The sequence below is a fragment of the Oryctolagus cuniculus genome, chromosome 6 (genome assembly GCF_051225735.1).
Source record: "Oryctolagus cuniculus isolate XC-2025 breed Fujian yellow rabbit chromosome 6, ASM5122573v1, whole genome shotgun sequence".
NCBI classification, from domain to species: domain Eukaryota; kingdom Metazoa; phylum Chordata; class Mammalia; order Lagomorpha; family Leporidae; genus Oryctolagus; species Oryctolagus cuniculus.
The window spans coordinates 13,880,090-13,903,744 of record NC_142872.1 but is presented as its reverse complement, the minus strand read 5'-3'; the positions used below and the strand labels follow the sequence as shown (position 1 = coordinate 13,903,744).

The 23,655-nt window shown below is 51.5% G+C and overlaps 1 protein-coding gene across 9 annotated transcripts in view; it reads right to left on the bottom strand.

Moving 5' to 3' along the window:
• Positions 1 to 23,655, bottom strand: part of SNX24 (sorting nexin 24) — a 148,263-nt gene that overhangs the window by 66,918 nt on the left and 57,690 nt on the right. For 8 of the 9 annotated variants that reach the window (XM_089334868.1, XM_070076042.2, XM_051844149.3 and 5 more), the window contains one exon: positions 4,365 to 4,448. In XM_089334868.1, coding sequence (XP_089190994.1) covers positions 4,365 to 4,448 — 84 coding nt within the window. Of the gene's footprint in view, positions 1 to 4,364; positions 4,449 to 16,003; positions 16,164 to 23,655 lie in introns of those variants that run through there. The other variant, XM_089334869.1, reaches the window with a different exon arrangement.

Below are 23,655 nucleotides of genomic sequence, written 5' to 3'. Positions count from 1 at the left end.
AATAAAATTCAGTGGCACACCGTACAGAATTTTGAAGATGGGGCTGGCGTCGTGGTTCAGCAGGTTAAACTGCCACTTGCAAGGCTGGCGTTCCAGATCAGAGTGCCATTTTCAGTCCTGCTCTACGCTCCACTTCTGATTAAACTTCCTGCTAACGCACCTGGGAAGACACTGGAAGATGGCCCAAATGCTTGCCACCTACCTGGGAGACCTGGATGGAGTTCCTGGCCCCTGGCTTAAGCCTGGTCCAAACCTGGCTGTTGTGACCATTTAGGGAATAAACTCATAGATCAAGTTATACCTCTCTCTCTCTCCCTCTCTGTGTGCCTCTGTGTGTATTCTCCCTCTGCCTCTGTAACTCTGCCTTTCAAATAAATCTGTGAAAAGAAATTTGGAAGAAAAGGAAATTTACCTGGATGATGTGGCTAAGACACACTTCAAGGTGTTACACCTTGAGATGCATGGTTTATTTTTATTTTTATTTTATTTTTGACAGGCAGAGTGGACAGAGAGAGAGAGAGACAGAGAGAAAGGTCTTCCTTTTGCCGTTGGTTCACCCTCCAATGGCCGCCGCGGCCGGCGCATCTCGCTGATCTGAAGCCAGGAGCCAGGTTCTTCTCCTGGTCTCCCATGGGGTGTAGGGCCCAAGCACTTGGGCCATCCTTCACTGCCTTCCTGGGGCAACAGCAGAGCTGGCCTGGAAGAGGGGCAACCGGAACAGAATCCAGCGCCCTGACCGGGACTAGAACCCGGTGTGCCGGCGCCGCAAGGTGGAGGATTAGCCTATTGAGCCACGACGCCGGCCTGAGATACATGGTTTTAAAACCTGTGGCTTCAGTGTGTGTGGTACAGACAGGGTGAGGTGGGCTGTGTCTATGCGTAGCCTTTAAAATACAACCACACCGGTGCTATGGCATGGTGGGCTATGCCTCCACCTGCAGGGCCGGCATCCCATACGGGCGCTGGTTCGAGATCTGGTTGTTCCACTTCCAGTCCAGCTCTCTGCTGTGGCCTGGGAAGCAGTAGAAGATGGCACAGGCCCTTGGGCTCCTGCACCCGCATGGGAGACCTGGAAGAAGCTCCTGGCTCCTGGCTTCAGACCAGCCCAGCTCCAGCCACTGTGGCCCTTTGGGGAGTGAACTAGCGGATGAAAGACCTTTCTTTCTGTCTCTACTTCTTTATGTCTCTAACTCTGCCTCTCAAATAAATAAATAAACCTTTTTAAAAGATGCAGCCACACAACAGGAATTTTCCCAGGTCAGCTGGCACTGAGACCACTTGGGATGCTGGTTCAACACGCAGATCACTGGCTGCTGCAGATTCTGGGTCGGCACGCCTCAGGCGGGGCCCAGCTGTCTGCTCCTGGGTGATCAAAACCCACACTGTGAAAACTACCAATCTAGGAAAACTAAAAGCGCATGCAGTCAAATACTCATCAGGTCTCTAGAAGAAATGATGGCAAGGACAGGGGTCAAGTGTCCGGTGCAGGAGTTCAGACGCTGTCTGGGATGCCTGCAGCCCTGTCAGAGTGTCTAAGGCTTGAGCCCAGGCTCTGCTTCCAACTCCAGCGTCCTGCTGCAGCTCAGCCTGGGAGGCAGCAGGGATGCCCGCACCCACGTGCAAACCTGGCCTCCACTGCGGGTGTCTGGAGGGTGGAGCAGTGGGTTGAAGATCTATGACTCTCTCAGGCTTTCAAATAAAATGAAATTTTTTTAAATATCAAAGAATAAAAATTGACATAGGCCACATAAATAGTCATTAAGCTTTTGTAAACTAAACAGCATAACCGAAATGTAAAGGGCCTTAGTGAAAAATATTTTCAGCAAGTGGCTAACATTTTATTAACAGGTCACACACACTGACAAGACAACAGGGCCAAGATCCCAGCGGATAAATGGGAATACACACGGACTACTCAGGAAAGACTGCAACACCTCTACGAACCAGAGAAATGCACAACAGAACAGCCAGGCTGTGCACATGCCTGCCAAACAGATTTGATCTTTGGACCGGTGATACTCAAAGCGGATGAGATACTCGAGCCTTAAACTTTCACACTTGCCACTGCATTCTACATCTGCTATCACCGTTTTGCAAAGTAATTTAGCAAATACATACAAGCAGCTATGGAAACATCCACATCTTCTGACAGAAGAAGGCTGCTTTTTTTGCAATCCAACTTACACAGTCTTGAACGTGGGAAAAAATTATGCATAAAGGAGACTCTTTTTTTTTAAAGATTTATTTGAAGATCAGAGTTACAGAGAGAAGGAGAGGCAGAAAGAAAAAGAGGTCTTCCATCTGCTGGTTCACTCCCCCAGATGGCTGCAATGGCCGGAGCTGCACCGATCCGAAGCCAGGAGCCAGGAGCTTCTTCCGGGTCTCCCACACAGGTGCAGGGCCCAAGCGCTTGGGCCATCCTGCAGTGCTTTCCCAGGCCACAGCAGAGAGTGGAATTGGAAGTGGAACAGCTGGGTCTTGAATGGAATGCTGGCACTGCAGGTGGCGGTTTGCCCGCTATGCCACAGTGCCGGCCCAGAGAGACTCTATTGCTACGTACTGCCACATAGTATTGGCATGCAGTACCATGGGGCAAGCAAGTCAAGGAGACTTCCAGCAGTTTCTCTCCCTGGCACAACACCTATGACTGGGCTGTGGATCCCAAAGAAAAGTCTGCCCCACAAAGCCCATTTCTCTCTCCACCATCCTGTAGGGACGTCTTAAATATTTTGACAAGGCTGCTGCAAACATGCAAAACTGAGAGATTTGAGAATTTCTACTCGGTAACACTATGCTATATAAAATGTCTACCATATAACACATAAGTGTGTGTGTGTGTGTGTGTGTGCATAAACATAATTCTGGCTACAATCATTACAATAACTAGAACTAAGAGAAGAATGAGCTCTAGGAAATCTGCTCCAACCGTGACTGTCTCAGACCTGTGGTTATTACTGGGGAGCAGCAGAGAACAGGGCGCCACGCAGGAGCCGGGCCAGATGCACCTCCACCCACGCCCCCACCCCCCGGTTGGCCTAATTGGCAGACCCTCAGCTGTGCGTGGCGTGGAACTGGACGCCTAGCAGCCGGAGAGGCCAGCGCTGGGTGCTGACCTGGGAGGAGCTGGGTCAGTAGCAGAGGCTGGGCCAGGGTGGCGGCAGTCGGGGCTTTACCCTCACTGGCAGAGACGAATTCAGCCCATTGTTTATGCCATCAGGTACCCGGCAGAAGCCGCTCCGGCATCTGCGTTCTCCAGAAACAAGCAAACACAGGCAAGATTCCGGGAGAGGGCAGTGCCAGCCAGGCTCTGGGCTTCTCTTCGAAACCCTCTGAACTAGAAGCTCTGGGTCGGTGTCCACCTGTGTGGCTTCTTTGGGAAGTGAACCTGGACCCGACAAAGGTGCAGCTGGAGGATCCCTGCAGGCTACCCCCGGCCATCTCAGACAAGTGCACGGTCATCCAGGGCTCCCTGTGTGAAAGGAAACGGCGCCCCAAAGGGCTCAGTGACACCGGTGAAGGTTCACGCTCAAGTCTCCCAGCAAAGTGAAGAGACTGAATCATGCCCTACACTGTGCGCATGTTTCCAACACACATCTCCTGTGTATGTATATAGAGTTCATACATGCAGAAAGCGGTGTACCTGCACGAGCAGTGATCTTCCAGGGCAATTTCCTCGTTTTTCTAATTATTAACAGAATTTCAGCACTCTGACAATAATTTGCAACTAAATTGGGGTAGATAAAAATGTGTCCACTTCTCTATGCGTTACTACCTGTTTTCAGCCCGAACGTAGCTATTCCTAATGCACTTCTGTTTCTTTTACCCAAGACTTTTAATAAAATGGGCCCTACAACTGAAGCGTGAGTCTTGCTAAGTGGCCCTTTACCAGGCTAAGGCAGGCGGGAGCCTATGTCTTCACGTGTTCCCTGGTCCCTTCATACATGTGCACTTGCATTTGTGTTTCTCAAATCCATGAACGTGTAAGTGGAGTTCAATAAATTTATTCCTGTAAAAAGATTATTTGTGTTTCTCTTCCATTTTGCTAAGAACATTAAGCATATTTCTAGCACAGTATAAGATATTGGCTTTAATCTTTCTGAACCTGTAACATCCAAAGGCATATATAGCAAAATGCTTGCAGTCTCACTTTTTCTGCGTAAATGATCTTAACCCAAGCCCACCTACTTGGAAAACACCCCTTTCAGAGACTGCATCATTTGTCTTAAAAGGACTTCACGGTAAGCGATACCATACATACACACGCACTCCCACAAATACTAATGCTCTAAGATCCACAGCAAGGAGATTCAACTTCGTAACACAGAAAGAGAAAAGGGCTAAAACAAGCAAAGACGAAAGATTACCTTTTTGTGCAAGGCATGGAATTCGCTGTATCTTTTCTCAACAAAATGTTTTCTTCCATTCATTAGCACTTCTATCTTAAACACCTACAGGGGAAAAAAAATTTGAAAGATTAATTCTGCTGGTTCAAAGCCCTCAAAGTGTCTGATGCAGTAAGTTTGTGACCATGATGTATTTCATCCCTTTAATTACAGGAGCTGATCCCCCAAAAGCAGAAGGCTCCAGAGACCCTGGCCCAGCACACTGATTAATGAGCGCTCAAATCAGAAGCTCACTAACAAACTATAGCAGCCTCCAAAAACAAGGCTAAAAACAAGCAAAGACATAACTCATTAGCAGCATACCGAATTGTTTAAATCACAGAACACAGTCATCGCTTAACGTGATTTCGCCAAACGAACAGGATGGTACTGAAACAGAAGCGTGATGTCACAGCCAGACTCCAGGCGCAGGCTCAGGCAGGCCGCACTCCATTCTGGGGATTTCGACAAAGGCGGGTGGTGACATCGGGAAGCCACGCATGCAAACAGCAGTGCATTTCAGGTTAATTTCTTTGTAACCTGCATATTCATCTCTAGTCTCAGCTGGGCTTATTCTGCTGTTTGCAAAACAGGGGCAATGTTGTAAAGGCTCATTTTCCCTGCATGATGCAAGTGACAGCTCGTGCGCCGCCTGCGAAGGTTGAAAGGCCAGATGAAAAGGCTCTCGGAGCGCACTAATTAGTAGGCACTGACATGACATTCTCTTGATTCCTGGGTCAGGGGGTCAAGGCTGGGAACAAGGGATGAGAAATATCGTGAAATGCTCATGGAAATAACAACGCTAAGGTCAGGTGGGGAGGCCTCCTTGGCAGGAGCTCGGAGAAGGCGCACGGGTAGCCAGGGTTTGCATCGGAGACAGTATCGGTCAAGCACTTGCCAAGCCCAATTTCCGATTTTAATCACTTTCTTTTCAAAAACAAAGCGGAACTCTATTGTGGTCAACGTGACACGAAAGGGTGTTAAACGCATGCTCGCTGTAAGCCTGAGAACGAGAGCTTCTTGAATTGAACCCGTGAGGTCCAAGTCACACGTTCAGTATGGAAACATCACCGCGGCTCTAGGTCAGCTCATGACACGTGAGTATGACACAGCTACAAAGCCGGGATTCTGTCTTCAACACGGAACCTGTGTGCACGTTTGAGCTCTTCTGAATCAGAAACCAAACTCTTCCGTTGCACGACTCAGCTTAAGCAATCTGTTTTGCTTAAAGAAACCCCCAGAAATACAACTCTTTGTTGAACTGACAAAAATATTTCCTTCTAGCATATGCTGTTAACCCTCAGACACACACCCATTATTTAGGGGAAGATATCTGTTTAGTAATTCACTAAAGAAAATGCTGCTGCTTCAAAGACCTGGTCCGAAGCAGAAGCAGGAAAACACAGGAGAGCACCGGCCAGGGCAGCGCGGCGTTCGCTGGGGGTCGTGAACAGGACGCAGAGCCCACTTTCAGCGCCAGGTCCCGGGTTTCAATCAGGACCACACGGGAGCAGTGAAAACAGCTCCCACCCGCTGAGCCACAGGAACCAAATGAAGTGATGCTCGGCCCAGATACTGGAGGCTTCATCACAAAATCCACCACTTTAATTGGTGGCGGAGTCCGTGGAACTGGGAGAAGGCGCAAGGTTAAGGCTAGACCTGCTGGGTCACCCCTCCAGGGACCTCTGAAAGGCCGGGAATGAAACACCTCTGGGAATCACCACCGGGAACAGCACACCTGCTGCCTCCTGCATTGCCATCCCCTCCATGCCCCAGTGGCTCTGTTCCCAAGCTCCTCTCTGCCCCGAGCACTCGATCCACAGAGGGGCCACGGGATTGGGAGTGGTATGCACACAAAGCAAAGCCTGTGACAGATCTCACGTCTAGTATTTTATTATGCTGTCACTGAACACACACACACCATCGTAACATTGCTAAGGCTTTTTTTTTTTTCCTTCTGAATGCTTGGAAACATTCTAGGGAGGAAGCGGGTTAATCTGGATTTTCTCGGCAAAATGAAGCAGAAACGGAGTCGATTTAAATAATCCTATTTTCCTGACTGCCACACCGGGCCTTCTTTTTCCCGCTGTCATTCTGAGTTTCCTGACACATGCTGTCCCTGCTGTTTTGCTCTCCTGCAAACCCCTTGCGTCGCAGGCGGCTGCAGTGCACGATGGGGTATGGAAGGCGCCCAGCACAGTCCCTGGCGTTCATCTGTTTATTAACCCAGCAGATGCTCACTGGGGCTCTACAAAGCACACAGGACTTGTTCTGGGCTCTGTGAGCCAGCGGTGAGCTAAACAAAGCAGAGTTCAGCCTTGGAGGACCTGCCATGGTGTCCAGGGAGGGAGGCCAGCACCCAGGGTGAACCAAGGACCGTGGCAACAGGGTGGAGGAATGCAGGCTGCGTGGCCCCTGAGGGCTGCCCAAGCATGGAGGCACCAAGGGAAAATCACCAGGGAGACAGGAACACAGCAGCTGAGTGGGGCTGCCCCTGCGTTTCAGGTGGGTACCAGGGGGCCAATGGTCTTTTCACTCCTATGTAAAACCAGAACCATTTTAAAATTAAAGCCTAGTGCACACTGACTACCAAGACAGAGTAACAGGGGGAAGACTGACCTGCAACCCCATCACCTGGACAGAATACAAAACTGGACAAAACACATGGGGGACAGAAAGGCTCCCAGGCCCCTGGGCATCAGGGAACCCAAGGGAGGAAACAGACACAAAGAGCCCAGCCTGCCGCCTGCAGAGGCTTCCCAGGCCCCAGGCCTCCGTGCAGGGAAGGGGTCCCCACCCAGGATGAACCCTGCGGCCCCTCCCTTCACATTCAGGAAGGGGAGCTGGGAGCAGGCGGCCCAGGTGGTTGAGGTTCTCAGGGCAGGCACTGGAGGGCCAGGAGCGGGGAGCAGGGAGACACCTCCAGAGCTGACAGGGGCCACCCCCAAAGCTCCCAGACAAGCAAATGGGACAGGGGAGGTCGTCCCCAGGGATGTGGGAAGGATCACAGGCACAGTGCTCAGTGCGCACGTGCAACGGGGGACCCTGCCTGCTTGCCACAGTCAGGCTGCAAAGCCTCCGAAGTCCTGAGGCGTTAGGGGACTCAGGACGAAGGCAAAAGTAACTGTGTCCCTGCAGTTCAACAGAGCTTAAAGGCAACACCTGAAGAGATCACACTGTCTCCACAGGCCAGACAATGCTCAAGAATATTAGGAATATAAAAACACCCAGCAGCCTACAAGACAACGTGCACAAAATCACATTTAATCAAATGGAAGCAGGGGCCAGCGCTATGGCGTAGCGGGTAAAGCCACCACCTGAAGCGGCAGCATCCCATATGGGTGCCGGTTCAAGACTCAGCTGCTCCACTTCCAATCCAGCTCTCTGCTGTGGCCTGGGAAAGCAGTAGAAGATGGCCCAAGTCCTTGGGCCCCTGCACCCACACGGGAGACCTGGAAGAAGCTCCTGGCTCCTGGCTTTGGATCATTTTAGTTCCAGCCATTGCAGCCATCTTGGGAGTGAACTAGAGGGTAGAAGACCTCTCTCTCTCTCTGCCTCTCTGTAACTTTGCCTTTCAAATAAACAAATATTTTTTTTTTTTTTAAGAATCAAATGGAAACAAAAAAAGACAACTCAATGGTAGTAAGACAAACCAATCAGCTCAAACTGACTCGGAAAAGACAGATCGGGGCCAGCATGGCACAGTGCCTGCAACACCAGCTTCCTATCTGATCACCAGTTGGAGCCCCAGCTGCTCTGCTTCTAAGCCTGCTCCCTGCTAATGTGCCTGGGAAAGCAGCAGAAGACCAACCATGTACCTGGGCCCCTGCTACCCATGTGGAAGCCTAGATGGGGTTCCGGTTCCTGGCTGTGTCCTGGCCTAATCCCAGTCATTGCAGCCACTAGGGAGAAAACCAGCATACGGAAGAGCTCTCTCCATCTCTGTCTGTCTGTCTGTGGTCTGTGTGTGTGTCCTTCTCTCTGTAGCTCTGCCTTTCAAAAATAAAGGAGGGACTGGTGCTGTAGCGCAGCAGGTAAAGCGGCCACCTGCAGTGCTGGCATCCCATATGGGTGCCAGATGGAGACCCGGCTGCTCCACTTCCAGTCCAGCTCTCTGCTATGGCCTGGGAAAGCAGCAGAAGATGGCCCAAGTCCTTGGGATCCTGCACCTGCATGGGAGACCTGGAAGAAGCTCCTGGCTTTGGATTGGCACGGCTCTAGCTGTTGTGGCCAACTGGGGAGTGAACCAGTAGATGGAAGACCCCCCTTTATCTCTCTCTCTGCCTCTCTGTATAACTCTTTCAGATAAGTAAATAATCTTAAAAAAAAAAGGAAACCTTAAAAAATAAAATTAGTAGACAACAACATCAAAATTAGGAGAGAATTTCTTACATTGAAGAACCAAAAACAAAAGCTAGCTGTGTTACATGGAGAGGTATGGAGGGAACTAAAACAAACAAAAACACTTAAAGAAGAGGTCTGTGTCCTACTGCTATCTGTGATAAAAACAAAACAAAAATACACTGCATATAACAGCAGATTAGACTAGACTAGACACTGCAAAAGATTAGTGTTGAAAACCTGTCAGGGCCGGCGCCGTGGCTCACTAGGCTAATCCTCCGCCTTGCGGCACTGGCACACCGGGTTCTAGTCCCGGTCGGGGCACCGGATTCTGTCCCGGTTGCCCCTCTTCCAGGCCAGCTCACCGGCCACGGTGGCCATTGGAGGGTGAACCAACGGCAAAAGGAAGACTTTTCTCTCTGTCTCTCTTTCTCACTGTCCACTCTGCCTGTCAAAAAAAAAAAAAAAAAAAAAGAAAGAAAAGAAAAAAAGAAAAAGAAAACCTGTCAGTGGAAACAATCCACTTCATTAGAGAGATAAAAAGGAGATCTTAAAAAATAAAGAAACAACATCAGCGAACCTTGGGAGAGCTAAACAAGAAAACCTAATTATCAAAGGAGTCCCTGAAAGAGAGGAGAGATGGACATGGAGGTTAGGGGGTACAGGGAATATACCTGGAGAAACCACAGCCAAAGCCTGTTTAATGAGGACTGTCAACTCACAGATCCAAGAACAATGAGCCCAAACATAAGACACTTGGAAAAAAAACAAAAATCCAAGACACATCATAATCAAATGATTGAAAACCAGCTGGCAAGAGAAAATCTGAGAGGCAGACAGAGCAAAAATAAATAAATAAAAATAAAAAAGAGTGACATTAAAAAGATCAAATACAATCTGATGGCAGATATACTATAGTATAAATAACCAAACTCATTGACAGTGATTCAACACATCTTCTAAGCTATGGTTTTAACAGGCAGAGTAGACAGGGAGAGAGAGAGAAAGGTCTTCCTTTTGCCATTGGTTCACCCTCCAATGGCCGCCATGGCCGGCCCACCGCGCTGATCCGATGGCAGGAGCCAGGTGCTTCTCCTGGTCTCCCATGGGGTGCAGGGCCCAAGCACTTGGGCCATCCTCCACTGCACTCCCTGGCCACAGCAGAGAGCTGGCCTGGAAGAGGGGCAACCGGGACAGAATTCGGCGCCCTGACCAGGACTAGAACCCGGTGTGCCGGCGCCACAAGGCAGGTGATTAGCCTAGTGAGCCACAGCGCCGGCCTAAGCTAAGCTATGTGTTTAAATTACTAGAAATGTGCTCTTGCGAATCATTATTTTCAAGCTACTTAAACTGTCCTTCCCAGACGACAACAGGAGCACCAGCCGCAGAGGCAGCAGGGATTTCTAAGCAGGTGCTGTCTGACTCTCACTCGGGAGGATCATCACTCTGCACGGCAGCTACCGCGACCGCCTTCTCTCAGCAAGGACGGCGGGAGGGAGGCTCAGGGAGAGTCGCAGCCTCACGATGGCGGCGCCGCCCGCGGAACCCAGAGACCGGGCCCAGCGCGGGGTCCTGCACCCCTGAACCCCTGCACAGTTCTGACTCCCACTGAGCAGACTCTCACTGGGTCCCACTCGCTGGGAAGACTGGACACTGGCAAGGGGAGAAACCCAGACACGTTCTGGGTGACGGCAGCCACGGTCACGCACGCCCCTCCCACGGTCCTGGGCGGCTGCACCACCTCACCAGGGACCACCCTGAGCCCACACTCTCCTCCACGCCCTGAGGGCTGGAACCAGAACATTGGTCTCCACGCACACGACAGGCAGGTGACACTCCAGGACAGAGGGACCTGCCAAAACGCTGTCACCGGCAGCACGTCCAGCCCACCCCAACCAGCAGGGCTGTTCACCACACTGACTCTCATGAGCGGAGTTAGAATTTAGTCCAGTGTGACGAGTACACGTGGTGGCGCATTCCAACTATCTCACCCAACACTGCACAGAGGCTGATGGACCCGAGTCTCCCTCTATTAGAAAAACTCACCCCGCGGAGATTTCCAGAAACCCCACGGCACAAAGTCAGCAGAGCTGCATGCAGCCAGACAAGCGTTTTCCGAACGCCATTTTGTTTTGTTTAAAAAACACAAATTACTCTGTTCTGTTCACTAAACTTTGCCACAGCTGTAGAAACACGAAGTCAACAGAACTAGAGTCGGAGGGAAAATGCCGTCACTTAAAGGGAAGGTTCCAGTGCCCAAGTGTGGTCTTCAGTGCATGTCAGAGCCAACTGTTCCCCCTTTTGATAACATCTCTGGGGTAACACTGCCAGTCACTGAGAAAACACTTCAAAACGTGGGTTTACACCCAATTTTTCAGACATACATCTACATAATATCTATATATTAATAATATATAATTATATAATATATTAATATTGATAATAATATACTACTAAATAAACCTCAGCTAAATCAAGGACCTAATGGCTGTTCCTCAATGAATGGCCTTAAAGAAGCGGATATCTGACAATTACTCACACCTAATTAAAGCAAAAAAAAAAAAATTACCTTGTAATAGATTAACAGTGTCCAATAAATTAACTCCAGGGTCTGCCAAACACAAACACTCAATCAAAAAAACAAAAGAACAAAGGAAAAACACAGACACACCACTTCCAGTGCCTGCTAAGTGCAGACAGGGAATCTATTTACACATAAAGTTTGAAGTCCAGCACTCCAAATAGCTGAGGTCAGTGTAGGTCTACACTGAGAATCAGATACTCGTGAGGGACCACCATGCACTCAGAATAGAACTTCTCATGCTTACACACATGCATGTGAGCACACGCACACATACAAGGGTACTTCTAATAGTTCACAGAAAATGGAATTAAAATCATGAGTCTATTTTGATTCAAAAGCAATTCTGCAACACCTGCCCAGGTTTTTCATACCACACTCGCAAGGGGAGAAACCCAGAATCGTCTGCGGTGACGGCAGCCACACTAAGCCACAGCGCCAGCTCTGAAATGCAGACCCTAAGTCACAGTTCCCCATGAACTTCTTGAAGCATCCTCATATGTAACACTGGATCGATTAGTCCAAGAGGCAGGGGCCGGCAGTGTGGTGTAACGGGTTCAGCTCCCCCCATCAGCACCAGCATCCCACATGGGCACTGATTTGAGTCCTGGCTGTTCCACTTCTGATCCAGCTCCCTGCTAATGCGCCTGGGAAGGCAGTCCAAGATGGCACAAGTGCTTGGGTGCCTGCACCCATGTGAGAGACCTGGAAGAAGCTCCTGGCTCCTGGCTTCAGATCAGCCCAGCTCTGGTCATTGTGGTTAACTGGGGAGTGAACCAGTGGATAGAAGATTTCTCTAACTCTGCCTCTCAAATAAATAAATCTTAAAAAAAAAAAAAAATAGGTCCTAAATATTAACTCTGGCTTGAAATCAACATACTTGCTGTCTTTCCTGAGTTAGAATAAGCAGTAAGGATAACATAAAGGATATTATTACTCCACTGAAGAAGGTGACTGTGAAACAGCCATTTCCCACACGCCTGTTGTGAGCCCTGATCTGCAGGGTACAAATTGACAGCTCACACAGTTTTTAATAGGGGACACAGATGAGAACGCCTCCAGCTGTTAGGGAATCACAACACTGCTTGCTGGTCCCCTGTTCTGGTGCACTGCTCACAGCTGCCTGTGGCATCTGCGCTGCACACAGGTGTGCCAGCTCAAGTCCTGGCTGCTCTGCTTCCAATGCAGCTTCCTGCCAATGCGCCTGGGAAGAGAGCAGAGGACGGTCCGAGTACTCGGGCATCAGACCCCTGCCACCCAGCTGACGCGGGAGACCTGGGCGGAGCTCCTGGCGCCTGGCGCCTGGCCTGGCCCAGACCTGCCTGTTGCAGCCACCTGGGGAGTGAGCTAGCTGATACAAGATCTCTCTCTCTCACTCACTCTCTATGCTCTTCAAACAAATAAATAAATCTTTAAATACATAATTATTAACAACATTTACACTAAAAAAAACTAATGTAAACATTTGTTCCTCTTCTGAGGCTTAAGTCATACTTCTAAGATGCCACACTGATAAAGTGAGACATATCATTAATATTAAGTTAATACGTTAATATTAAATTAATATTAATATATATTATGTAAAGTAATATATTACCTGCGTGATAATGAAGCAGCTACCTTTTTCTCATATTTTTCTAAATATCTAAATTGCAGAAACTTAAAAATTTTTTTAAAGATACACTACAAGGCTGGCGCTGCGGCTCACTAGGCTAATCCTCTGCCTGCAGCGCTGGCACACTGGGTTCTAGTCCCGGTCGGGGCGCCGGATTCTGTCCCGGTTGCCCCTCTTCCAGGCCAGCTCTCTGCTGTGGCCAGGGAGTGCAGTGGAGGATGGCCCAGGTGCTTGGGCCCTGCACCCCATGGGAGGCCAGGAGAAGCACCTGGCTCCTGCCTTTGGATCAGCGCTGTGCCCGGCCGCAGCATGCCGGCCATGGCAGCCATTGGAGGGTGAACCAACGGCAAAAGGAAGACCTTTCTCTCTCTCTCTCTCACTGTCCACTTTGCCTGTCCAAAAAAAAAAAAAAAAAAAAAAAAAGACTCCACTGCTGATCCACTCCCTAATTGGGCCCCTCCACCCACGTGGGAGACCCAGAAGAAGCTCCTAGCTTTGGCCTGTCCCTTTCCCTGTCATTGTGGGCATCTAGGGAATCAATCAGTGGGTGGAAGATTTCTCCCTCTCTCTGTGACTCTGCCTTTCCAATAAATAAATAAATCTTTAAAGAAATAAATAAATTCAAAAAAGTAGCCAATCCTGAAGTTCTAGGTTCTGGCACTGTGGTACAGCGGGTAAAGCCACTGACTGCAATGCAGGCATCACATATGGGCGCGAGTTCGAGTTCCGACTGTTCCAGTTCCAATCCACCCCGCTGCTGATGGCTTGGCAAAGGCAGCAGAAGATAGCCCAGGGGCTTGGGCCCTGCCACCCACTCTGCCCAAGCCACTGTGGTCGCAGAGGGAGTGAGTGATCCGTGGATGGAAGATCCGTCTCTTGCAGTCTCTGCCTCTCTCTGTGTAACTCTTCCAAATACGTAATTAAAAAAATAAGACTGTAGACCAAACTGAGAAATAAAATGGGCCAAAGCAGGTCGGCTGTGCAGCCTAACACACACTCGAATTAGAAAAAGAAGCCCGAAGGCCCCGAGAGGAAAGCACTCATGGAGAAAATGCTATGATTAACACCAATGAGAAATCCTAATGCTGCAGCAACATCATCAAAGCATGTAACTTTTCAGCAAGAAAAAAATGCTTAAAATGTTCAAGAAAAATAAGCACAACCGTAAACAATGTAAATGTCTGAAAATAAAGCAAACCAAATGTAACACACTGTGGTGCCATTTACAGAATCATAGTAAAAGAATATTGATTTGACATAAGGCTTGAAGTGCTATCCACTGAGAAGTACCAATTTAGTAATTTATAAGGCTACATTTCCTTCATTACAGTTCTAAATACACCTCTTGATTATACTGTGAAAACAGAAAAACGTGCACACACATCCGTACGACGACAATACTGGAAACAGCAATCCTCACGCTCAGTTTCTAGAACCAACCTTCACAGCAAGGGAGCTGATCCAGGCGTGGGGACCATGTGGCCTGCAGGCCACGTAAGGCCCACAAAATCACGTGGACCGGCTCTGCTGAGGCAACCACAGGTGGAACTCGAAGTTCAATAAATCTGCAGCAGGCTAATCTTTAAGTAGACAATTTTGTCTGGCCTTCAGTGATGTCAAAAAATCCAAGTTTCCTACCCCGCACGCAGAGATTGTACACACTTTACAGACCTGTACAGGGGTTGGCACTGCGGTGCAGTGGGTTAAACTACAGCCTGTGACAGCATTCCAGGCTCCCTTATGTACCTGGGAAGGCCCCCAACACAACGTGGGAGACCCTGCTGGAGTTTCTGGCTCCTGGCTTCAGCCTGGCCCAGATTTGGCTGTTGTGTGCATTTGGGGAGTGAACCAGCAGATGCGAAATATTCTCTCTGTTTCTCTCTTTTCCTCTCCCTCTCTCTCTCCCCAAACTCAGCCTTTCAAATGAGTAAATCAATTTTAAAAAAGAAATTGGCCAGTAGGAAAATAATGCCACTCCACTCAGGAGACAGGAAATGCAGTGGGGAGGGATTGGTGATGGAAGTGGCCACGGTGCCAATTTTTTCATCTTTCAAACTCAGCAGTCAAGGCTCCGTCCCAAAGCTGGTGGGTGAAGACAGGTTCAACTTGCCAAGCAGCCAACAGGAACAATCACAATGCTCATTTTTAACTGATGACATGAAAACCATAAACAGTGAGAGCTGAGTGCGAGGGGACGGAATGACACGGACAGCTGAGCTGAGCCATTTTCAAACAGCAGAGGCAGAGGACAACCTGGAAGACTCAGTGGCAGGAGTCAGAACTGGAGACGGATCATTAGACGCACTGTGCCTTCTACAAACCAGCAGCTGTGGAACTTCTGGTTCTAGAAGGTTCTAGACACACCTTATTTTCCCCCAACACCTAGTGTTGGAATTTTTTTTTTTTTTTTTTTTTTTTTGACAGGCAGAGTGGATAGTGAGAGAGGAGAGAGAGAGACAGAGAGAAAGGTCTTCCTTGGCCGTTGGTTCACCCTCCAATGGCTGCCGTGGCCGGCGCACCGCGCTGATCCGATGGCAGGAGCCAGGTACTTCTCCTGGTCTCCCATGGGGTGCAGGGCGCAAGTACTTTGGCCATCCTCCACTGCACTCCCTGGCCACAGGAGAGAGCTGGCCTGGAAGAGGGGCAACCGGGACAGAATCCGGCGCCCCGACCGGGACTAGAACCCGATGTGCCGGCGCTGCAAGGTGGAAGATTAGCGTAGTGAGCTGCGGTGCCAGCCTGCCTAGTGTTGGAATTCTTCTAAGGACACATGTTACTTTCAAATATCCTGACAACGTTAAATGCTAATGCTAAATGTTTTACACCTTTCTGGTTATAAAGGAGAGACTCCTTACTTTACTGATTTTTTTAACATCACAGATAAATCCAGGGTTTCAGGTTTTCAGTCTACACCCTGACTGCTTTTAGTCGCAGTTCCTTGAGTGGTTAGCTATTTGGTTATGGGAAGTCCTCATTTTTTCCTTTCTTCTTAAGCTGTATCAGTATGACAACAAAAACAATCAATCAATCCGATGAGGGGGGAAAAGCACTCAAATGCATCAGCCACACCTGCACACTGGCTACCTGGCTTTTCGTTACTTTCAGTATCTGCTACTCCAGCTTAGATTTCCAGAAAACGTGAATTCTGAGGGTTCTCTGCTTTCCCAAGTTGCTGTGACAAGAAATCGTATTTCACACCCTGGAAGGTAACTGCTCCACGAGCTTTGCTGCTCCCTTTATAGCCTGCGTTGAAAGAACGAAAACGGACAAGTTTTACCTCCGCTGGCCACCAACGAGGGCACATCTTGAATAGTATCTGTGTCGCAGAACTTCGCTGTAAGATCAGTGCGAACGACACAGCAACGCCTGCTGCACCCTCTGCTGGGACACAAGTGCCTGGGTGCTGTGTAAGAGGTTCTGCAATGGAGAAGGTGACTCTGCAGGTTATGAAGAGGTGGGCCGTCTCCAGCAGGCGGTCACGGCCTCGGGGGGACAGCCTTTGTCACAGGTGGCTTACAGTGGTCTGTGGTCCACAGAGCCTGCCACAGTGACCAAAGAATCCACCCTTCCTTCGCTCCAACTGCTTAGCTAGAGTATGCACGTGCTGATCTCCAGCCCACGGTGTCCACAAAAACACACCAGTTCTTCCACCTGCTTCCGAAGCCCTCCTGGATCTGCTCCGACCAGTTGACCACCTCATCCTGCTTTCCACAGAAATCCTGGGGGGAGCTGGGCCTTGCTGCACCCCCCCTGCCGCGGCAGCATCTATGTGGAGCTGCTCACCGGGGAGCCTGCCCTCCCTGCAGCCTCCACGCCATCCCATCACCACCGCACAGCCTTCTGGGACCGCAGGCAGCACTGGCTTCCCAGACCGCCCTCTCAACAGAGTGCCTCCATGGCCAAACCCCACTGCTGAAGCGCACTCACAGCCCCCCATTTTCAGTGTGACCAAACCGACTCCTGGTGACAGCCTCACAGAAACCCTATGTGCCCAAAATAACCCAAAACTTTCAGAATTTTCCCAGGGAGAAGTCATCACCAAATGGATCCTGACATGACTGATGTGAGGAAGTATCTGTCCCAATCACTGAAGAGGCCGGATACTGTATTTTATTTACACTATGCCCCGACTACATAACACAAGCACACACAGGCAGCTAAACAGGCCACAGTGGTGCTCGAGCGGTAGTGTTACAATTAGTATAGTTCCCTGTATAATGTGACAATCCCCCTACAGTATGTGTGTGCTACATACGGCTGTACATTCACATAAAACACTTTATAGCAGGAGAAAAGATTTAATCAGATTTCTGCCTGCCCATGTTATTGTGGAGCGAAGTTCATAAACAATGATCACTCGTTTTCAAATACAACTCTCATGTGCTTACAAGTCCATTTATTCCCACCGAGTTTTACCGAGCTGTGTGCCAGGTACTCCGCCGCACTCTGCCAGAAGAAGGAGCGGCAGCAGCGAACTTCCCGCCTTTGAGTTGTGAATTCCAGCTGTGTGCGCCGTGAAGGCTGGGACGAGGACGTGCCCTAACGCATGGTGACTGTGCTGGAACGGAGGCCTGTAAGAAGCTACCTGACGGCCTGAGAGGGGACAGGATCTGCTCCCAGAGATGAGGGTAGTTTCCCCTTCAGAGTGGACGCTTCGGAACAGACCTCTGGGGACAGCAGCCGAAGCGGGGTGGGGGGGGGGACACTGCACAGTGAGCACGTGCAAAGGCCCTGGGCCACAGGACAGAGGACAGAAGCAGCTGAGCGTGGCACCGCCAGGCGGTGAGGGTGGCATTGCTGCAGGACCAGGCTGGGGAGGAAGCTGAAGGCCACGTCCTACCAAGCGCTCAGCAAGGATCCGTCACCCACGGGACGCCAGCTCAGGTCCCAGTTTACCTGCGAGTGAACAGGGCGATGCCATCTATTGGCTGTGGGGGCTGCTGGCCAGATGGGCGGCCAGGGAAGGCCTGGGGGTGACGTAACACTGGGGTCAAGAGCTCGCCCAGTCCTGCACTCTTGCTGTCGGGAACACAGCACCCACTCACAGCCTCCCAGTCCTGCAGGTCCCACATCCAGAGGGCCTGGCTGGTTTCTCGCGGGTCCAGTCTGCCCAGCTAAAATCCAGGCTGTGCTGCGTTCCCTTGAAGGGAATCTCAGGGAGTCCAGGTCCCGCATGCCAGCAGCTGGGGACACGGTCCCAGCGTCCTATAGGCTGCCTGCAGCTCCGACAGCCCCTGCACTCACTCCCTGACTCGCCGCTCCTCTCCTCCAACATCAAGGCCAGCCACAGTGGCTCCCAGCCTGGTGGCATGCCCCTGCCTATCCCTCTGCCTTCTTCATCCACTCCCACGGTCTCACAGGACAGCACAGGGCCCACTCGGAATTCAGGTCGACCTCCCCCAGGGCAAGGCCCTCAAGCTTCAGCACGCCAGCCAGGCGGGGCCCTTGTGGGTGAGTGCCAAGTTCACAGGCCTGGGGCCAGGGCGTGTTATATCCCCAGCCCAGTTATATCCCCAGGCCTGAGGGACGTGAGGCAGGGAGTCCTACACCTCCCTAGGGAGAGGGCGCAGGGGAGGGTGGTGCAGGCAGAGGGCAAAACACCAGGCACATTTGTGTGCCCAGAGTGACGGAGAGAACGCTCTGACGTAAGCCCTGAGCGTGGTGGGGAGACGTGGGTGACAGCAGAACCAGCAGCCTAGGCTGCTGGTGGGATGTGGAGTTGGCAACAGAAGGGACAGAGTCAGGTGCAATGCTGAGGCTTCCCATCCGAGTGGCTGGGGGCAGGGTGGCGCTGGCACCAGGGCCACGAGACCCATCCGAGCGGCTGGGGGCAGGGTGGTGCTGGCACCAGGGCCGTGAGACCCATCCGAGCGGCTGGGGGCAGGGTGGCACTGGCACCAGGGCCACGAGACCCATCCGAGCGGCTGGGGGCAGGGTGGCACTGGCACCAGGGCCACGAGACCCATCCGAGCGGCTGGGGGCAGGGTGGCACTGGCACCAGGGCCATGAGACCCATCCGTGGGGCAGACGGGGGCTCGGTCCTGGCTGCGGCAAGCCTGACTCGCACAGTGGACATCAACCAGACAGGCTGAGGAGGCGGAAGCTGCAAATCCAGGCAGTAAGGGGAGCTCTCTGCCACAGACAGAAATCCGGGGGCCTCTGGGAAGTGAGTGAGATGGGCTCCCAACAGCCCGAGGGAGAGGTTTACTCAGGGATCCTAGACCGTCCCACAGCTCACGGCTTCATCCCCAGAGCAGGAACCTTCCTCCACTCTGGCAGCTTTCCCCTCGGTCCCTAAATTCCAGCTCCCAGAGAGGCCTGGAGAGCACCCAGCTTTCAGGCCCTCATGACTGACCGTCTTCTGCACAAAGCAGTGTCTGTGCTCTGTCCAGAGCAGGATCCGGGACCTGGGGACACACCGGCATTCCCCACCTGATGAACGGACTGTGACCCCCCAATCCATCTTTCAGGTAGTTTCAAACTCAGGGGTGGGGGCTGAGCCTAGTGGTCAAGGCCACCTATAAAACCCACACCCATCCCCTCCAATTCCTGGCTCTGGCTCTTGACTCCAGCTTCCTGCTAATGCAGACCCTGGGAGGCAGCAGGTGATGGCTCAAGAAATCGGGTCCCCGCACCCATGTTGGGAACTTGGACTGAGTTACAGACTCCTGGCTCCAGCCTGGCCCCGCCTGGGCTGCTGCAGGCATTTAGGAAACAAACCAGAAGATGGGAGCTTCCTATCTGCCTCTCTACTTCTTATTTTTTTAAGAGATTTGCTTGCTTGAAAGGGGGGGAGAGAGAGAAGAGGGGAGGGAGGGAGGGAGGGAGGGAGAAGGAAGAGGAGGGAGAGACAGAGATCCATCATCTGCTGGTTCACTACCCAAATGGCTGCAGTGGTTGGGGCTGGCCAGGCCAAAGCCAGGACCCTTGAACTCCATCTAGTTCTCCCATATGGATGGCAGGGGCCCAAGCACTTGGCCCATCCTCTGCTTCCTTTCCCAGCCATGTTAGCAAGGAGCTGGATCGGAAGTGGAGCAAACGGCATCCCAGATGGGATGCCGGCATGACAAGACAAGACTTTACCTCCTCAACCGATTTACAAAGAAAACACAGATCAGCACAACTGTCTCACAGAATCCATATAAAAGATAGGTTTAATGCCAGCTTATACAACTCTATCTTGATCAACTTAGGTGTAAATTAGTATTACTTCTCCCACTGGATTTTTAGTACAACCTTGCGTTCTGCGACTTCCCTCGCTCTCCTCTGCACTGCCAAACACCACCGGTGCCTCAGTCTCCTCGCCTGTAACAGGGGGTTCAGCCCGCGGCCTCTCACACAGGTCTGCAGCCAGCATGAAATGTGAATATTCACATACACCATCAACCAACTGTGTGGTGTTTAGCAAGGACCCAGGCAGCACCACTGTTTACACTGTTAACCTCTCAGCACTGCTGCACATGTTTACAGCAGCAGGGTGGGGGAGCTGCTGGTGGTGGTGAAGGCACAAGAGGACCACGTTCACCTGTGGGTACCAGGTGCAGGGTCTCCTACGCACCTGCCCGCCAATGCCCGCAGTCATAAACCCAGGTACGGGGTGGGGATTGACTCCCCTGGATTTTAGAGAGAAAGAAATCTTCCCTCTGCTGGTTCACTCCCCAAATGCCTGCAACAGCTCACCCTTTGCTAAGCCAAACCCAGAAGGCTGGGACTCCATCATGGTCTCCCAGGAGGGTGGCAAGGGCCCAGGCGCATCAGCACAGCGCTGGATTGGAACCAGGCCTCTGATGCGGCTTCAAGGGGCAGCTTAACTCCCTGCACCACAACACTCACCAGCCTTTACTTGATTCTGGCTTAAGCTTCCAGATGTGCAGCCTGTGTGTTCACTTCAGTGATTTTTTTTAAAAAAGATTTATTTATTTGAAACTCAGAATCAGAGAGAGACAGGGGGAGACAGAGAGAGATCTAACTTTTGCTGGTTCGCTCCCCAAGTGGCCTCAATAGCCAGGGCCGGGCTGATCAGCCAGGAGCCTCTTTCAGGTCTCCCATGTGGGTGTGGGGGCCCAAGGACTTCAGCCATCTTCCGTCGCTTTCCCAGGTACATTAGCAGGGAGCTGGATCGGAAGTTGAATAGCCAGGACTTGAACTGGTGCCCACACGAGATGCCGGCACTGCAGACCACAGCTTAACCTGCTCTGCCACAGCACTGGTCCCACGTCCCGGTGATTTTTGAAACCACCTCTCACTGTTGGTACAGGATGACCTGGAGGTGAACGCAAACCCTCAGATACTCCCCCAGAGCTGTCTGCACAGGCGGTCTCGGACCCGGGGCCGGCTCCACAAATGTGTGAAAGATCAGCACGCTACTCTGAGAGGAATTTCTGACAGTGGGTTCGGTCATCCACAACACGAGCCTGGGGCCCTGCCAAGCTTGGTGTCAGCTCTGCCCGCGCGTCTCTACCCTCGCCTCGAACTCTCACTCAACACCTCCCAGCTGCCTCGGGCTCCACCAGAGCCCTGTAGCCATCTGAGTCTCTCGGCAGCCACAACCCGATGCGGCTCACTTGTTCACACCTCCCGATGCGGCTCACTTGTTCACACCTCCCGATGCGCCTCACTTGTTCACACCTCCCGATGCGGCTCACTTGTTCACACCTCCCGATGCGCCTCACTTGTTCACACCTCCCGATGCGCCTCACTTGTTCACACCTCCTGATGCGGCTCACTTGTTCACACCCCCGCACGCGCCTCCTGGCCCAGCCGCGCCAGCCTCGACCCATCAACCACAACAGGGCACTCCCAGTGCCACCCTCCCACAGCACTTCCTCCTCAGTGGCTGGGCTGAGGTGTAGCCGTGACTTCTGACTGTCCAGCTGTCAGCCACGAGCCCACCTTTCCTTCCTGCTGGTTACCCTCTCAGAACGGTGTAACCCATCAGCCCATCAAAAGCACTAATTCAGGCGCCCACCACTCCCCACCCCCAGACCTTTCTTTTTCCTCTGTCATTTACTATGGCCTGTATGTGTGTGTGTATCTCTCCCTTACACACATCCCACATGCAAACACATATATGTGCACAAACACACTCATACATGTACAAGCGTACACTCATAAAATGCACACATAAACACAAACACGTATGCACGTACACCGAAAACATGCATGACTACACACAACATACATATACCTATACACGCTTAACCACACATGCACACGACAACTGAGAACTTGGTCTGCCTGTCCACTGTCGTATCCCCATTGCCTTAAACAGAACGTGTGCACCCAAGAAACAAACAGAAGGGGAGGGAAGGAGAGATGCCACTGACAGTCGGACGACCAATCGCAGAACACGAAGGCACCTTGGTGCAGCCCACGCAGCCGCTGGTGGTGGCGGCGGGAGAGGACTGTGAGTTACTGTCGGACAGTGCGGCAGGAGCGCCAGGCAGGGCGCAGGCAGAGCAGGCGGCATGAGACGGTTCCTTGTAGAAAGCTGGTCCTATCTGGTTAAAGGACTCTGTCCCCAAGGCTGGAAAGCGACTAGATCACTCCGTAACAGTAATTAAGAGGCGCTCTCCGTCTCAGTGGTCAGCCGTCTCTGCAGGACTCCAGCCTGGGCCCACAGGCCTGAGCCCCGGTTCTGCCACCTGCTACTGCACTTCCTCACAGCCCCTGCTCCTCCACCAGGACTCACAGAGCCGACCTTCTCAGGGCTCGTGACGGAGGAAATGAGCAAGACCAGGAACAGAAAGCACCCAGCACCCTGCCTGGCACACAAGCCACTATGCTGTCTCCTTGGGTGCTACTGGGTTTCTCCCAAAACTAAATGGATGGGCCGGCGCTCTGGCTCAGTAGGCTAAGCCTCTGCCTGTGCTGTCGGCATCTCATATGGGCGCCGGTTTGAGTTCTGGCTGCTCTACTTCCAATCCAGCTCCCGGCTAACGGCCTGGGAAAGCACAAGAGGACGGCCCAAGTCCTTGGGCCCCTGCACCTGTGTGGGAGACCCAGAAGGAGCTCCTGGCTCTTGGCTTCCGATCAGCTCAGCTCTGGTCACTGTGGCCATTTGGGAAATTAACCAGCAGATGGATAATTCTCTCTGTTTCTCCCCTTCTTTAACTCTGACTTATAAATAAATCTGTTTAAAAAAAAAATCAAGGGGTTGGTGTTGTGGAGTAGTGGGCTAAGCCTCTGTCTGTGGCACAGGCATCCCACCCATACGGGTACCAGTTTGCATACTGGCTGCTCCTCTTCCAATCCAGCTCTCTGCTGTGGCCTGGGAAAGCAGTGGAAGATGCCCACGTGCTTGGGCCCTGTACCCGCATGGGAGTCCCAGAAGTAGGTCCTGGCTCCTGATCCACCCAGCTCCGGCCGTTGCGGACATTTGGGAGTGAACCAAGAAATGGAAAACTTTTCTTTTTCTTTCTGGCTTTCCCTTTGTATGTAACTCTCTCAAGTGAATAAATAAAATCTTAAAAAAAAAAAAAAAGAATACAGTGACTGAGGCTTTAAAATTAAAAAAAAAAAAATCAAACACAAAGAGCTCTCTGCCCTTGTGGAATTTACCTTGTAGCAGGGGGAACTGAAAACAAGTAATAGAGATAGGGAACAAGTAAAGCACACGGCTGAGTTTCAGGAAGTGACGAGACAGGTTGGAGAAGGAGTGCTGCGCAGGTGCAGCTATCAGGGGACAGTCCAAGTGGGCGATGTTGAGAAGACATGAACTCAGGTCACATTCACTG